The sequence below is a fragment of the Xenopus laevis genome, chromosome 2L (assembly GCF_017654675.1).
Source record: "Xenopus laevis strain J_2021 chromosome 2L, Xenopus_laevis_v10.1, whole genome shotgun sequence".
Taxonomy (NCBI): domain Eukaryota; kingdom Metazoa; phylum Chordata; class Amphibia; order Anura; family Pipidae; genus Xenopus; species Xenopus laevis.
The window spans coordinates 120,586,185-120,603,503 of record NC_054373.1 but is presented as its reverse complement, the minus strand read 5'-3'; the positions used below and the strand labels follow the sequence as shown (position 1 = coordinate 120,603,503).

The following is a 17,319-nucleotide window of genomic DNA, read 5'->3' as shown; positions in this document are numbered from 1 at the left end:
TGGGCATGCATCTGAATGATGCTTGGCCTCTGCACAGTGTTTGGCTACCAATTGTTGTGATAGATCTTGTTTTTTGTTCATTTCTTTTTCAGCTCTGTCAGGGTTGAGTGCTGCCCTAATAATAGAGCTATGCATTCCTTTGCGTTCATTTAATTGTCCGATAGTCTTGGCACAGTATATTAAACCGTACGGACATTTTATGATGTAAACCACAATGGTTGTGGTGCAAGTCAGTCTATGTTTGGTAGCATATTTCTTTCCTGATTGTGGATGGGTGAAGCTATTTCCCACAATAACGCTGCTGCACATAACACATCCACTGCATTTGTAAACATCAGGGCTTTTGGTTTAAAAATGTTCTTTTTACTGACTCAGATTCTCCTTCAAATTCTCCCTCTCCTGTAGCTGAAATTCGGCTTAATTGGTAATTTCTTAGTTAAGTTATCATCACTGGAAACTATTGTCCAGTGCTTCCATACACTTTGGCATGTGTGACTTGTTTTTTACTCCGTATTGGCTTACATAATACAAATCATTAGTGACACTCCTATCCCTTTTATAAGTGTTGTTGCTTTGTAGCATAATGTAGCTTTACTATCTATTTTTAGGGCCCGATTTTTGGTATCATTCACTAGTTTCCAAGGATACGTTCTATTTAGGACTTTTTTTACCCATAGTTTCAGTGGGCCCGTTTTTAGTGTCATTGTCAATGCACAGCCGTGATTTGGGTAAAGAGTTTAACAGACGCTTTTTTCACTGCACATCATTGACACCATGTGATGAGAAAGTATATTTTTTTCAAAGTTGTGTTGCAATGGACAATTATGTTGAACTGTCATATTTGGTGGCAAACAATTCTTGGGGAGGTGTTGGGTATAAATACACTAAAGTCACTGCATTTATCTATCCTTGATAAAGGCCCTAAGGTGGCCCGAAACGTTGGGTACACAGATGTATGCAATAAAGATAACTTGAATCACTGAATATTGGAGTGCGGGTCTATGTGAAGTTTTATGTAAAGATTTGACCCAGCACACACAACGGATCAGAGTGCAGCTGCTTATGACTGTTGAGGATGTTAGACGTCACCTCGGTGTTCCATGACCTGTATAAAAACACTCTGCCTTCAGCCTCAAGATTTTATATGGTCATGGAACTCTTCGGTAACTTATAATATCCTTATTTTACAATAGGAGGTACTTTATTCACTATATTTGTATATATTTGTCATTGCGCCACTGCTTAAGTTCCAGACTTGAATAAAATACAGAACACTGGGTAAGCTGGAAAGATGAATATTGCTGTAAATGTTTTAGTATAATTTTACATATTCTAAGTTCTCTCTTTCTCTTTAGATTATGATCAGAAGTATTTTTTTATTTTTGGATCGTACTTATGTCCTTCAAAACTCCATGCTTCCATCAATATGGTGAGTTTATATATGTCACTAGCAGACTTCATTGACAAACGGATGTCAATGGGTTTTATCTTTACATAAGTTGTTTAGAAGTATCCTGTACCGACTGTCTGATCTGTTGACAAACATTCCAGTTAAGGAATGTTGAAATTACTTGTGTATACCAGTCTCATGTAAAACAGTATTTACAGAAGAAAAAATGCCTACTGTATACAATTGGCCTAGTTAGTTCACACTGGCATGTAGTATTCTTTATTTCTCTGCACAGGCTGTGAGCAAACCTAGGATATTTTTCTGGCTCCTTTCTGACTACTATTATTTCTTATTTTTGCCACTTACAACTGACTACATCTTAAGTCATTTCTAACTACACTCCCTGATGTCAGACCACACATTCATCACCTTTACCATATCCCAAAGGAAGAGAATTTTCACTAATAGCTAATACAGATATGAAGACTTAGAGAGGAGACAAATAGGGTTACTGGAAATACATACATGGAAGTTTCACTAGAGCTTTTCTTAAGAGCTAGCAAAAGAGCCACACCATACCGATACACAATACACTGATAATTAAGCATTTTTTTGTTAACTAATATTTGATAAAACTTGTATGAAAATAGGTGAAATGCATAATATACACCATCTTATAGTGTATGGTGCTGTGCCAGATTATACAGATAATGTAGATTTGTTTGAATTATTTTATTCTGCTGCTGTTGAAGAGAACTGTTAATATTTTGACAGTCTAATTTTCATATTTGATGTTTGTTTAGGGATATGGGATTAGAACTGTTTCGCAGCCATGTTATCAGTGATAGGATGGTTCAGAACAAAATGATTGATGGGATCCTGAAGCTCATTGAGCAAGAACGCTCTGGGGAGGCTGTAGATCGAAGCTTGCTGAGAAGTTTATTGGGCATGTTGTCGGACTTACAAGTAAGTGGCTTGTATCAGGTAAGCATCACAGAGTGCTTGTACTATTTGTAGCAGAACTATTGAAGGTTTGTCTTTTCAAGGACCCTGCTCTCCTATAAACGACTTTGTTTTAAATGGGGGGGTATTAATGTGAAATTTTACATCAGTGCTTGGAGATTTTGGATATATGTAAGCTTAAGCAAGAACATAATGCACAAATATTCATATTTTATCCATACCAGTCTACTGTAGCTGATTTGGCAATTAAATAGTAAATTGCAACTTGTTTACAACATCCAAATAACCTGACGCTCTTCAACTTTCATTTGTTCCACTGAAGTAACAGATTTTGCATTCATATAGAAGCATTGTCGGGTCATTAACGTAGAGGATACTCTAGTTTTCTGCCTCTGTGCCGGCTCAAATAAATACAACCACTGCATATACAGTTATAGGGCCTGATATCCAGAAAGCTCCACATTAAGGGATGGCTATTTTAATCATAATTCAGAATTTTAAAAATTATTTCCTTTTGCTCTGTAATAATAAACCAGTAGCTTGTACTTTATCCCAGCTAAGAAATAATTAATCCTTATAGTGGGCAAAATCAGTAGACTTAAGGCATGGAAACTCAAATTATGGAAAAAATCCCTCTGGAAAAAACCCAGATCCCAAGCATTTTAGATAACAGGTCCCATACCTGTACAGCTAAATTAATAGCCACTTGGCTAAACCAGACTGATATAAAATAATGTGTTATTTTAAGGAATAATTAATATTTCCCTAAATCACCTTACCTGTCAGTTATTAGAGTGGTGTGCAACTAGCAGATTGGATTTCTTGAGTGTGTTCTCTGGCAGATTTGGTTCCCCCTTGTATTTATTGCTGTAGCCTTTCAAATGATGTGTTCTACATATTGGTTAAACATTTGTGATATAAGTCAGGTAACACTGTTCACTCTTGGCTCTCTGGTTAAAAAAAAATATTTTGTTTTCACTTTTGTCAGTAGCACCTTGTTTTCAAAAGAGCATTTTCTACAGAATCCTGTTTATCTTAATCCGTTTATATAGCGTATACAATGAACATAAGTGTAATGCATAAATAATTGCTCAGGTTTTTTTCTGCTATCCAGAAAATGTTTGTACCCTCTAGAACGCGGTCCCCAAACTTTTTTACCCTTGAACCACGTGCTAGACAGTATTGTATTAATGGGGAGAGGCAGGCAGATTTCTCCCCTCATGCAATGTAAATCCAACTAGGGATGCACCGAATCCAGGATTCAGTTTGGGGATTCGATTCGGGATTCTGACTTTTTCAGCAGGATTCGGCTTTGTCCAAATCCTTCTGCCCAGCGGAACATAATTCTTATTTGCAAATTAGGGGTGGGGAGGGAAATCACGTGACTTTTTGTCACAAAACAAGGAAGTAAAAAATGGTTTCCCCTTCTCACACCTAATTTGCATATGCAAATTCAGTTTGGTATTTGGCCGAATCTTTCACGAAGGGTTCTGGGGTTCGGTGCATCCCTAAATTCAACCTAAACAATCATATTTGTTTAAGTTTTTATTTATATAGTTTTTTTTTTTTTTTTTTGGTTTGTTGTAATTTAGGTGTACAAAGAGTCATTTGAGGCGAAATTTTTAGAGGAAACAAACTGTTTGTATGCTGCTGAAGGCCAAAGGCTGATGCAAGAAAGAGAGGTTTGTGAAATGGGGAGGACAAGTGGGAGTTGTTCCTGCTGGCATGGCAGCCTAGTTGTTTTTGGGTGTTTGCTTATATACTGTAGTACTCTGAAGCTACTTGCTGCAGCCTTCCCAGGTAAAGGCATAAATACCTTGTGGTTAATTTGCATGTTTTTTAAGGTACCTGAGTATCTTCATCATGTGAACAGGCGTTTAGAAGAAGAGGTGGACAGAGTTATTACATATTTGGACCATGGGACACAGTAAGTAGTATTTCAGTTATTGTCAACTGCTGAAACTTCTTGACTTGTCTAAAGAAGCCAGAAGTGTAATTGGGATGTATGTATGTGGGTTTTTACAGGTAATAGCACTTCAGTTGGGAATATAAAATAACTGCCCAACCAAAAATACTTGCCACCACTTAATGCTCCTATTAAAACATAAAGAAAGTGTCTAGCATCAGCCATTCCACTTTGCAAGAGAGCCTGTAGCGTTTTCACTTTTCTTTATAGGACAGCGGCCAACCAGCAGTTAGGCAGACCTGACAGGGAATCAAGGTTTATATTTTCCCAGGGCAAAAGCTGTGATTTACTATTCATATACTGCTGTGCTTTTAGAGACTGCTGTTAGAACACACCTACCACTCATTTTTAACACAAGCAGGGATTGTAGAGGATCTTTGTGAAGTTCCAAAAACAGTGCCATTTTTAAAGGTGGCTATTAATCAAAATACATAATTGCCTGGGATGAGGGTATTTTTTTAAATGCTGTATGTCTACATAAATGGACTTTAGCAAAGAGACATGCCTGTCTAAGCATTGTTGGAGTACCCAACAGGAAGGACCCGACACATAGAAAAGCTTTTTCTGGTTAACCTGGAAAACACGAAAGCTGTATTTTACTTTCTCAGCCACCATAATCTTTAATTACTGTGTGTCAGTTGTGTCCACTGCTTGTATGGCTTTAAATGAGCTTATTTAAATAAATTAGTAATCATTTACCTGTTAGTCTAATTGAGTTTCTTTCTTCTCTGGACAGAGATATATTTGCAGAGATTAAAAATTAAGAACCTCCACCTCAGTTTGTTAGAATTGTTTCACTATTTTATTATACAGAAATACTCTTGTTTGCTTCACTTTTAGTAATGTCACGTGGGTTAGTACAGTGTTTTGATTGCTGTGCTCCTCTCAAAGAACCCAATGGCAATGACCGTAGCAATCTATTTGAGAGAATGAAATAAGCTCTGCTTATAACTAGTTTGTCTCCCATTCTAATGAATAAGTAATGACCCTTAACAGAAAACAGCATTTTACTCCTCTTCCCACACAATACCACGAGAATATTAATAGAATACGAGAATACTAGGCCAACTAATAGCAGTTGGCCTACTCTAAAAGTCTTTAGGACTGATTTACCAACACAAAGCATTACCCATAGCACCCAATCCGCAAATTTTAAAAGTTAGAAAATATAATCAAATAAATGGCTGATTGAGTTGGGAAACAGCCTCTATGCAATTTATGAAAGACGTTAATAAACCCGCCCCTTAGTTTTCATTTAAAACTGTTCCATAATTCATATTTAGGACAATGGAACATGGGCTGGCAGATAAGTCTGTTGTGATCTCCACAGTTCTCCCTGAGGGGGGCAATAATTCGAATGCCCTGCTCTGCTATGTGTCTCTTAAGGTTTAACTGAATGGGAAACTAGTATTCTGTTGCACAAACTTGTGCTGGGCGTGGGCCCGAAACATGTTGTGTAACTCATTATCCCAATAAAGAACTTTGCAGACAAGTTGCTGCCCTGGATTTGTTCCACAACTACTGAATGCATTGTGCTGGAGGGTGGGTAATCGTTGGGAACCAAAGCAACACCAGCCTGGTAGCACAAATATCTGCCATAGTCCTTTCATTTTCTAATTCAGATAATGTGGAAAGAGTTGCCACTGGACAAGGAAACAAAAGTGATTCAATTCTGATAACTGATGAGTTCTACAAATCAGACAACATATACTGAAAATAATGAAGTAACCATATGTTCAATACATCTGTTAATGCAATATAACATCATCATATTAAACTATGATACTGATGCTCTGTTTCCTTTTGCAGTAAACCACTGATTGCTTGTGTGGAAAAACAGCTTCTAGGCGAGCATTTAACTGCTGTTTTGCAAAAAGGTAAACACTGAATGGCGCTGTATGGTGGAACTGTTGTACATGCCGCCACACACTCGGGTAAATTGCTCTGCCAACTGCAATATAGATTATTGTGGCTGCGACAGGCCCAAATGCACCTGCAATAATTACACACTGAATATTGTAGTAAATTTTTTAAAGTTTTTAAATGTTAAACTACTGCTCTGTGTTTTTGTTTTGATTTTTTAACTCAGGTTTGAAAAATATGCTTGATGAAAACAGAGATGCAGAATTGACTCTGATGTATCAACTCTTTAGTCGGGTTAAAGGTGGTCAAATAATACTACTGCAGCACTGGGGTGAATATATTAAGGTATGTTTTCAAGCTATAAAATTAAGCCTGACACTTACAATAAGCATAAGTATGAAGTTCACAAAACTGTGTATATGTTATATTAACCATTTCTCCGGTTATTGCTTCAAAGAGCAGTTATCAGGAAAATATAAAATCCATCAGCCAGCTTTTATAGGAGGATCCTGCTGCAGGATCCTCCTATAAAAGCTGGATTCCTGCAAACTAAACAATCCTATCAAATAACAAACGTTGCCTCAACTGTACTAATAAACAACTTTCTGACAAAGACAAAAATAATCATCTGCACTCACTCATCAATTTATTCAAGATATTATGACATTGTATGCATAAAACTACTAAAATGCCCTCCCCTTTGCACGAAACAGGGATTGTTTGTCCATATATTGCAATATATTCAAGCTGACCAAGTATGACAGTTATCCCTGGTCTGGCCATTTCTACAGTCACTTTCATCTGATTCAATAAGAATTCTACTACTGTACATTTTTCACTGGTACTAAGTCTTACCTGCAATCTGCTTTCAAAGGTGAAAACTCCCAGGTGGTTGCCCTTTATTGTTGGCCACCACTGGGATCACCTGACTGTAGTTGGGGATGATGGAAGCTACAACATGGTGCTGGCCATTACCCTTTTTGCAAAAAGTTGTCTTCACAATTAAACAATTTGAAACCATTAGGCGGGGGGAAGCCATTCCCTAAACCTTGTGTGATAAAGTTGTGGCTTTACCTCTTCCCAAGCCTAGCACTCCATACAAGATGCTGCTGCCATGTAAGACAACTGTTGTCTTCAGTTTATTCTGTCCTCTGTTATTTTTCCCCCCTCTTATGAGTAGTTACCAGGGAAATGGTGAACATAGGCAGTTTTATTTTACTTTTAAATGGTGTGCTGTGGTGCATAATTATTGAGGTGCAGGGGTGGGGAGGTGGTGTTGTCCTTTAACTACAGCCCTGAATAAAATTAAAAAACTTTGTTTCAAACTCAACCTGGCAAGCAGATTACACTAGGGCTGTATTAGTAAAAATCTAGAGCCAATTACTAACTATCCAAGCAAAGCTTAGCAACACTTGTTTCACAGCTGAAGCTTTCACAGTCAACTTTTTCCTTTAAATCATTGTTGTCAAGCTTCTTACATGTTATACAGTTATCTGAAAATGTCTAGGGGCTGGAAACTGTATGTACCGTATAACTTTATTTGTAAAGCGCTGTTAAGGAGCCGCAGCACTGTACAGTGCATAAAAGTACAATATATATATATATATATATATATATATATATACAAAGTCAATTGTGGTGAGCGCACTCTTACCGGATTTTTTAGATGATGGGTGCGTTGGTCAAGTTTTTTATATATATATATGTGTATACATGGGGGAGACAAACAGAATCATAGGACAAAGAGCTTAAGTGCTATGTGGTAAGAGACGTAGTGGCTTTATAAACTAGAATAAGGGAGTTATTTATCAAAATCCGAATTTTTCTGATAATTTTATTTAAAAAAAGTCAGAGCAAACTAGAATCAATTTTATTTTATATATTAAAAATTCAAGATTTAATTGGATCGGGGGAATACTTGATAAAATCGAGCGTCCGAATCGTACGAATCGCTCGTTTTTTTGGGGGGTTTTCTACTCCAAATTTTTTGTATTTTATCTGCCCGTATTTGGCCACCTTAATTCCAGCGCAGAACACAAACTTTCAAATAGGATAGGGCCTTCTCCCATTGACTTATATACAACCTTGGCAGGTCTGAGATGGAGGCTTTTCAGATTCTGACTTTTTCCATCCTCTGTGTATAATAAATCTTGAAAAAATTGTTTTCCACTGCAGATTTATTTGCATTAGTACTTAAATAAATAATCCCTAAATGTACAATCCAGAGGTTTGGCAGACCTGTAATAATGCATGCCTGCAAATTTGTCTAAAGCAGTTCCTCATTTAATAGGCCATCTTTTAAGCGTCTACTTAAAATGTCTGTCCTGCCATATAATGTAATCAAAATTCATTTTTAATTCATTTTTCTAAATGTACAAATACTACATTTTGCAAAGATTTTTGCTGATTTGTTTCAGCAGGAAAAAATATGGGGAAGGGCTTGGGCATTTTTGGAGGAATACATCTTCACTGATATAGAACTGTGGTGGCCATGAGCTGGCACAGAAGTGCAAAACATAAGGTGCATTATAAGTAACCTAATTATTTAAGCATTAGCTAACACATAAATTCAGAATTAAGTCCATAAAAATAATTTGGAGGTCTGCTGAAGCTCTGCCCTACCCTGCAGAATTCTCAGCACACCATTGTTTCTGCTTTGTTGTTGTAGGTGGTGCTCAACTGACATGCGAAATTACTGTTTCTGCTTGTAAAAGCTTCAAAGTATGATTTTCTGACTTTGTTTTGATTTTGTAGAATTTTGGAAGTGGATTAGTTGTTAATCCTGAAAAAGACAAAGACATGGTTCAGGAGCTCCTGGATTTCAAGGATAAAGTAGACCACATAATAGAAGTTTGCTTCCAGAAGAATGAGAAGTTTGTGAACACTATGAAAGAATCATTTGAAACTTTTATCAATAGAAGAGCAAACAAGCCAGCAGAACTCATAGGTAGACTCTACACCTTGCTCCTCTTTTTCATTTCACTCTAAGATGCGCTTGCATAACAGTGAAACTAACCGGTTCATTTACAGAGAAATCCACAGATGACATAATAGAAAGACATGGTATGTCAAAACCTTTCTTTGCACTACTTGTGCAAGAATTCATTTATTGGAGCAACAGAGAATTGTATTTAGATTTTGAGAAAAAAAAATACTGTAGTTAGGGTCGGACTGGTCTGTCGGGATATCTGGAAATATTCTGGTGGGCTCAAACTTTGTTTTTCACAATAATACTTTCACACAGCTGAGCCACTCATTGACAGACTAATGATGTGGAAATAAAAAGGTCCTTTTTCAATATTTTGTTTGTGAACCAAATGTTTCTATCTTGCAATTTTGATGTGTTATTGCCTGTGAAGTCGTATGCTTACTTAGTACCAGAGACTTTACTATACAAATGTGTGTCTGACCCCTATTCATAATTACACTCAATTGCAGCTATTTGTATTAAGTAAAATACAGGTATGGGATAAAACAGTACCTTGTACTTAATTCGTACCAAGATAGAATTAATCCTTATTGGAAGCTATACCTGCTTATTGGGTTAATTTCATGTTTAGATTATTTTCTAATAGACTTTGAAGATCCAAATTACAGAAAGATCCATTATCTGGAAAACCCCAGGTCACGAGCATTCTGGATAACAGGTCCCATACCTGTATTTAAAATACTTGCTTGAGGCACAGAGAAGAATCTAGGGCCACCCCCAAATTTCTGATTTCTAGTCACCTAATCTTTCCTTTATTTTTACTGTAATTTGTTGTTTTGTTTTTTTTTTGTTTTTAAAGCCAAATATGTGGATTCCAAGTTACGCTCTGGAAACAAAGAAGCAACAGATGAAGAACTGGAGAGACTTCTGGATAAAATAATGATCATATTTCGATTCATCCATGGTGTGTAGGAACTTGCAGATTCTCAGAAGATTTCTTTGTTAATTTAGATTGTTGTGTTTTTTTTAACTGATGTATGTAGTTCATCTATTAATTCTATGTCAATATCAACTGGTTAACCAGGTATCAAAATGGATGCCAGGTTTAGGCATTGTTTTCTTTCTAGTGTACCTGCCCAGTCATAGGGGCACATTTACTTAGCTCGAGTGAAGGAATAGAATAAAAAATACTTCGAATTTCGAAGTGTTTTTTTGGCTACTTCGACCATCGAATTCGACTTCAAATCGAACGATTCGAACTAAAAATCGTTCGACCATTCGATAGTCGAAGTACTGTCTCTTTAAAAAAAACTTTGACCACCTACTTCGCCACCTAAAACCTACCGAGCATTAATGTTAGCCTATGGGGAAGGTCCCCATAGGCTTCCCAAGGTTTTTTTGATCGAAGGAATTTTGTTTGATCGATGGATTAAAATCCTTTAAATCGTTCGATTCGAAGGATTTAATCGTTCGATCGAATGATTATTCCTTCGATCGAACGAATAGCGGTAAATCCTTCGACTTCGATATTCGAAGGATTTAACTTCGATAGTCGAATATCGAGGGTTAATTAACCCTCGATATCCGACCCTTAGTAAATGTGCACCATAGTGTAAAAGCCACTTACAGTATAGGAGAAGGGGTATCCCTTTTAAATAGAGGTTAAGGTAAATGCTTATTTACTGGTCATGCGGCTAAAAAAAACCCTGAATGTCGGGACCCTTTTGTCATTGTCCTGATTTATTGTCGCCTAAAAAAAACTATTTAATAGCAATGATTTCACTTGCTTTTTGAAAGTAGTTAAACCCAATACTGATGAATTCTTACTTTCTTACATTTTGCAGGCAAAGATGTTTTTGAAGCCTTTTACAAAAAAGATTTGGCTAAAAGACTGCTGGTTGGGAAAAGTGCCTCTGTAGATTCTGAGAAGTCAATGCTTTCTAAACTTAAACACGGTGAGAGATGAAGCGTGGACCCTAGACTTCAGATTTAAAGATCTTAAAAGCACCAGTAATGACAGAAAATGAAAATATTTTGTATGCATTTAAAAATAATGTATTGTTATACTGCACTGGCACAGATTGTGTTAGCACCATTACTACACTTTACATAAATGAGCTGTTCTCTAGCCATTGCGACATTTACGTTGAGATTTGATTATAAGGTCCGTATTTACATATCATGTAGGAGATACTCAATGTATAATACAATGGTTTCAAGAAATGTTTGCATTTTATGGTGTTACTGGTTGTTTAAAACAATGCTGTGCCTTGGGCAGTACTACACATATACCATTTCAAATGTTGTTACCGTATATATAAGCCGAGTTTTTCAGCTTCCAAAATGTGCTGAAAAAGTCTACCTCGGCTTATACTCGGTCAGCGGTATCCGACCCGCGTAGCTGAGATTGCAGTCACTTTTTATCATTCCTATACCAACAGTTCACTTGGGGAGAGACTGCAATATCCCACAATGCCCTCTGTTGGTTATATGATAGAATAACAGTGCGCCCTCTGTTGGTTATATGAAAGAATAACAGTGACTGCAATATCACACAGCGCCATCTGTTGGTTATATGAAAGAATAACAGTGACTGCAATATCACACAGCACCCTCTGTTGGTTGTATGAAAGAATAACAGTGCGCCCTCTGTTGGTTATATGAAAGATTAACAGTGACTGCAATATCACACAGCACCCTCTGTTGGTTATATTAAAGAATAACAGTGACTGCAATATCACACAGCGCCATCTGTTGGTTATATGGAAGAATAACAGTGACTGCAATATCACACAGCGCCATCTGTTGGTTGTATGAAAGAATAACAGTGACTGCAATATCACACAGCGCCATCTGTTGGTTGTATGAAAGAATAACAGTGCGCCCTCTGTTGGTTATATGAAAGATTAACAGTGACTGCAATATCACACAGCGCCCTCTGTTGGTTATATGAAAGAATAACAGTGACTGCAATATCACACAGCACCCTCTGTTGGTTATATGAAAGAATAACAGTGACTGCAATATCACACAGCGCCCTCTGTTGGTTATACGAAAGATTAACAGTGATGGCAATATCAAACAGCACCCTCTGCACATGGTAGTGGGACAATGCACACAGTAATCCGTTTGGCAATTCTCTGTCACCATCAGCTTTGCAAAGAAGTCCGGTTGATCGCTGGGGGGGGTCGCTTTGGCAGAATGTGCGCTGCTGGGAGACAGGGCTGTAGTTGTGTCTAGGCTTATACTAGAGTCAATAAGTTTTCCCAGTTTTCGTAGGTAAAATTAGGTACCTCGGCTTATACTCGGGTCGGCTTATACTCGAGTATATACGGTATTCTAAAACCGTGACATCATACAAAGAGGTCTGTGGAGATTTTGCCCATGTTTGAGGCCAAAAAAATATCTTCGAGGGCCACTCCAGAACACTGGCCTCTATTTGGATAGCTGTGCTTTGTTATAAGATATTATAAAGAAAGTAGTGAGAACAGCAGCTTCTTTCATAAGGATGTCTGTTCTGCTCATTGGTTGCCAAAGGAAGTTGGTTACACTAACCCTGTGCATGTTTTGAGTACAAGAAGCCTTTTAAGGTTTGCTGAAATCAGCTGCAAAGAAACATTGAACTTTAGTGGTCTGAAACCATATGGTTGTGGTAGTAATTGCTAATGTTTGAACTGCAGAAAACAGACCACTCCATCTACTCTGCCCATTTGAATATCTAGCACTACAGCGGTCCTTCCTATTTTATTGTTCCTTCATTGTATTCCCACCGCATATGCTATTAGGCTTTCCCAACCATTGATCACTGGTTTTGTTATATCAAATTCCAATGTGTATTTAGTTTAAAGGAAGGCTTATTTTTGAGTCTGTATTGCTTTTGTTTTTAGTACAAAGTTATTTTTATTTGCTTGCAAAAACAAAAACAAAAAAAGGAAAATATATGATTATTATGATTAACTGTGGGGGTTATTAAAGGTCAGGTTGTTTTTTCCAATGAAAAATTTGAGTTTTCTAGGGTATTTTTCAGTCAAAAATTATTTTTTGGGTTAAAAAATTGAGTGTTTTCTTTAAAATATTGATTTTTTTTAGATTATTATGCCCCGAAGCTGGAAATAGCTCAAATCCAAATATATCTACGGTAAAACCTGTCAATGTCATGTAGAAGTCAATGGCAGAGCCTTGAACCTGCATGATGTTCGAGTTTTTTTTGGATTTCGCTCAAAAGCTCGGTTAATTCAAGCAATTTGAGGGTTTTTTTAGGTCGAAAACTCGATCAATTCAAGTTTTTCACCCCAACTACACTGACTTGAGTTTTTTACATTCCAGTTTTTTTCCAAAATTAGAAGCCGTTTGAGTTTGTTTGAGGTCTAAAAAAGCTCACAAAGCTCTAAGATTCGAACTTTGATAAAATAACCCCATGTGAATACAATATCTTTAGGCATATCATTTGTACATAGAGTACTGTATTCCTTCTTGCCCTCTATACCACGTGTATATTTGTATTATTATTAATGTTGCTATCACTTTACATATTTAACACATTCTAGAAGGATTGCATTGTACAAGCAATAAAGCATTAATAGTCTTTTTTGTTTTTTCTGGTTCAGAATGTGGTGCTGCATTTACCAGTAAGCTTGAAGGGATGTTTAAAGATATGGAACTCTCCAAAGATGTAATGGTTCAGTTCAAGCAGGTAATGTCAGTTCAGTTTAAATATAATTTGAGCAGGTAATGTTCAGTCTCAATACAATGCACATAAACATATCCATGCACCCAACATCCTAACATCTTCGAACTGTAGTTGAAGCGCATAAAACATGCAGCATTTCTGCATATGCATGCAGATGAGTGGGAGCTTTAGAACTTTGTGTATGCATTTGAATCCATCAGAATATGTAATTTGCAGCTGTGAAATATATTTTGACAATTATTATTGTATATACAATACATGGTTTCTTTTTTACATAGGCATCTGTGACGATGATATGTAGAGAAGTAAAAATTGAACTTAATAGCTGTACTGTGAAAGCATTGCTAACATTGGATTTGTTTATAGCATATGCAAAACCACAGTGACCCAGGCAACATAGACTTGACCGTGAATATACTGACAATGGGATACTGGCCAAGCTATACCCCAATGGATGTCCATTTACCAGCAGAGGTAAGCAAACAAAACACCTAATGTACCTGAATAGTGGTATACATGATATAAATACTAATATATGCTACACTGGACAATTTAAAATGCATATCTGTGATGTTATTATTAATTAGGTCAAACTGTGTGTGCTTTTCTTCATTGATTAAAAGGAGAATTATGTTTTTTGTGTCCTTAAAGGGATACTGTCATGGGAAAACATGTTTTTATTCAAAATACCTCAGTTAATAGTGCTGCTCCAGCTAAATTCTGCACTGAAATCCATTTTCAAAAGAGCAAACCGTTTTTTTTTTATATTTAATTTTGAAATCTAACATGGGGCTATTGACATATTGTCAGTTTCCCAGCTGCCCCAAATCATGAGACTTGTGCTCTGATAAACTTCTGTTGCACTGCAAGTTGGAGTGATATTACCCCCTCCCATCCCCCCAACAGTCCATCAGCAGAACAATGGGAAGGTAACCAGATAACAGCCCCCTTGTAGATAAAAGAACATCACTAATTCAATTACATTGAGTATGAGAAACAATAGCCTGCCAGAAAGCCGTTCCATAGTGCAGCACTGGCTCTTTCTGAAAGCACATGACAGGCTTAATTACCTGAGATGGCTGCCTACATACCAATATTTCAACTTGAAAAATACACTTGTTAGATTAGGAATTAAATTTTATATATCGTAGACTGAATAATTTGCAGTGTAATTTAGGAATAAAAACTACACCATAAAAGTCATGACAGAATCCCTTTAATAATTATAGAACTTTTTATTTAAACATCAGATAGTCCCTCAAATGCAGTAGTTTATGTCAAGTTTTCTCATAACTTGTTAATTTGTGGTATTACACATGTATAACATTTGCTGCCCTTTGTTGTAAACAGAATGCTAGCAAATCCTTTGCTACACAAGCAATTACCTGCAGTAGAGAAATTGTTGTTACAGGAAGCTTGCTGAGTCTGTACCACCTACACAGAATCCAAAAACAAAGCCCATCTGCCCAGTTTGCACAATTATTCTGGACATAGGCCCAGTGTAAGCCACATGTTCAGGGTAAATGCGGCGTATCGGTAGTATGAATCACATCTTGAATGGCAGTAAAACACCCATATTTTTCACCTGAGAGATGTGTGTATGCTATACCTGCTTGTTTTAAGTCTGATTCTATCCTGGAACTTTATTTGTTAATTTTTGACAAACTATTGTGAAAATGACAATTTAATTTAAGCTTCAGCATACTGAAATAAGAAGTTTTCTAAATATAATCAACTAAAAATTCTGTACAGTTTCTGAAATAATCAAGTTCATCTTCACTATTCCTCTCTCCGAATCTCTTCATTCTCACTTCATGCAGGAGTTGGGTGTCAGATATTGATTGACAGTTAGATCCAATATATCTTATAGGTGAGCTCCTTTTGCCTAGAAGATGTATTAGATCTCATTCTATAAAATTCGCCAGACATCATGTCTCTACATGAAGAATTTGTGCAAAAGTTAGTTATTTCGTTAGATTTGGTTTGTACTGAAATCAGTTATTTGAGTGAGCTCTAATTCATCTGCTAGGAAAGGAGGCCCCCTATAAGATGTATTAGATCTAACTAGGGATGCACCAAATCCTTCTGCCTGGACGAACCAAACTGTAACCCTAATTTAGCATATGCAAATTAGGGCCATATGCAAATTAGGGGTGGGGAGGGAAATCGCGTGACCTTTTTGTCACAAAACAAGGAAGTAAAAAATGTTTTCCCCTTCCCACCCCTATTTTGCATATGCAAAGGATTCGGGGGTTTGGCTGAATCCAAAATCGTGGATTCAGTGCATCCCTAGATCTAATTGTCAATGAATAGCTGACACCCAACTGTTGCAAGAAAAGAGAATGAAGAGAAACAGATGCTGAGAGAGGGATAGTGAACATAAACTTTTTATTTCAGAAACAGTACAGAATATTTCATTGATTGTATTTAGAAAACGTCTTATTTCAGTCGCTGAAAAGGTGAGCACCGTGAGGAGGGGTGGGGGGTGGCAACGGAATGCTGCCTCAGGTGGCATAAAGGCAAGGATCGGCGTTGGCTACGCCTACACTCAAACAATATTCCATTCTAAACTTACACTGCTTTTGTCCATAGTATAAAGCTATGGTATCAAGCAAAACCAATGAGAAATGGTACTGTAAATTACTGCACTCAACAGGGCTGTCAGCACTGACTTGCAACAGCAATATACAGCAGGGTGCTCAAAACTGCACAAGATGTCAAATAAATGCAGACATTCAGATGGTATACTGGTTAGCATGTATGGTCAGATGCAGTGCAGTAGTCATCCCTAGTGTCTGCCTGTTTTATCTTTCCACCTTATTGGTGTTTCATTTATTTCTCTACTGGTTGTTTTTTTTTCTTTCTTTTGCATTGTTTCCTCTCGGTTTTCAGATGGTGAAACTTCAGGAAGTATTTAAGACCTTTTATTTAGGAAAACACAGTGGCAGAAGACTACAGTGGCAGTCAACACTTGGCCATGCAGTTCTGAAGGCTGATTTTAAAGAAGTAAGTTCCTTAATATGATTAGAATTCTTACTCGACCTTACTGCCTTTGGTAGTACTTAAACTGTTAAAGGCTTTAGGCTTGTAATGTGCATGGATCCAAACAGGTCACACCATGAAGTTGCAAATGAAAATACTTCCATGTTGCAGCACTGAGCACCCTTTAAAGAGAACATAGGATGGCTAGAACAACTATTTACCATTGCAATATGTGGTGTTTCTTTTGACAGAGGACTTTTTGACAGAGGAGCAGCATTACTTCGAGGGTTTACTGGTGTATTTATATAGACCATTCTGATGAAGCTTACTTACTTTTAACCTTTCCTTCTCCTTTAAGGGCTAGTCCACACGGGGAGATAGCGACGCGTTTGCAGTCGCGGCGACAAAGCGCCGCGACAGTCGCCGCGACCGGCGCAGGCGACAGTTTTGTATGGGCGCCTATGTAAAAACGCCTGTGCTAACCACACGAGGCGATGCGCTTTTCAACAGTCGCCTGAAAAAGCCTGGCGAGGCAT

The 17,319-nt window shown here is 37.2% G+C and overlaps 1 protein-coding gene across 4 annotated transcripts in view; it reads left to right on the top strand.

Moving 5' to 3' along the window:
- cul4a.L (cullin 4A L homeolog) overlaps window positions 1-17,319 on the top strand; it is a 36,362-nt gene that overhangs the window by 11,740 nt on the left and 7,303 nt on the right. For all 4 annotated transcript variants that reach the window (XM_018247167.2, XM_018247169.2, XM_018247170.2 and 1 more), the window contains 12 exons: window positions 1,356-1,429; window positions 2,194-2,356; window positions 3,946-4,035; window positions 4,198-4,280; window positions 6,129-6,196; window positions 6,409-6,527; window positions 8,937-9,129; window positions 9,971-10,075; window positions 10,956-11,066; window positions 13,719-13,804; window positions 14,168-14,275; window positions 16,694-16,807. In XM_018247167.2, coding sequence (XP_018102656.1) covers window positions 1,356-1,429; window positions 2,194-2,356; window positions 3,946-4,035; window positions 4,198-4,280; window positions 6,129-6,196; window positions 6,409-6,527; window positions 8,937-9,129; window positions 9,971-10,075; window positions 10,956-11,066; window positions 13,719-13,804; window positions 14,168-14,275; window positions 16,694-16,807 — 1,314 coding nt within the window. The remainder of the gene's footprint in view (window positions 1-1,355; window positions 1,430-2,193; window positions 2,357-3,945; window positions 4,036-4,197; window positions 4,281-6,128; window positions 6,197-6,408; window positions 6,528-8,936; window positions 9,130-9,970; window positions 10,076-10,955; window positions 11,067-13,718; window positions 13,805-14,167; window positions 14,276-16,693; window positions 16,808-17,319) is intronic.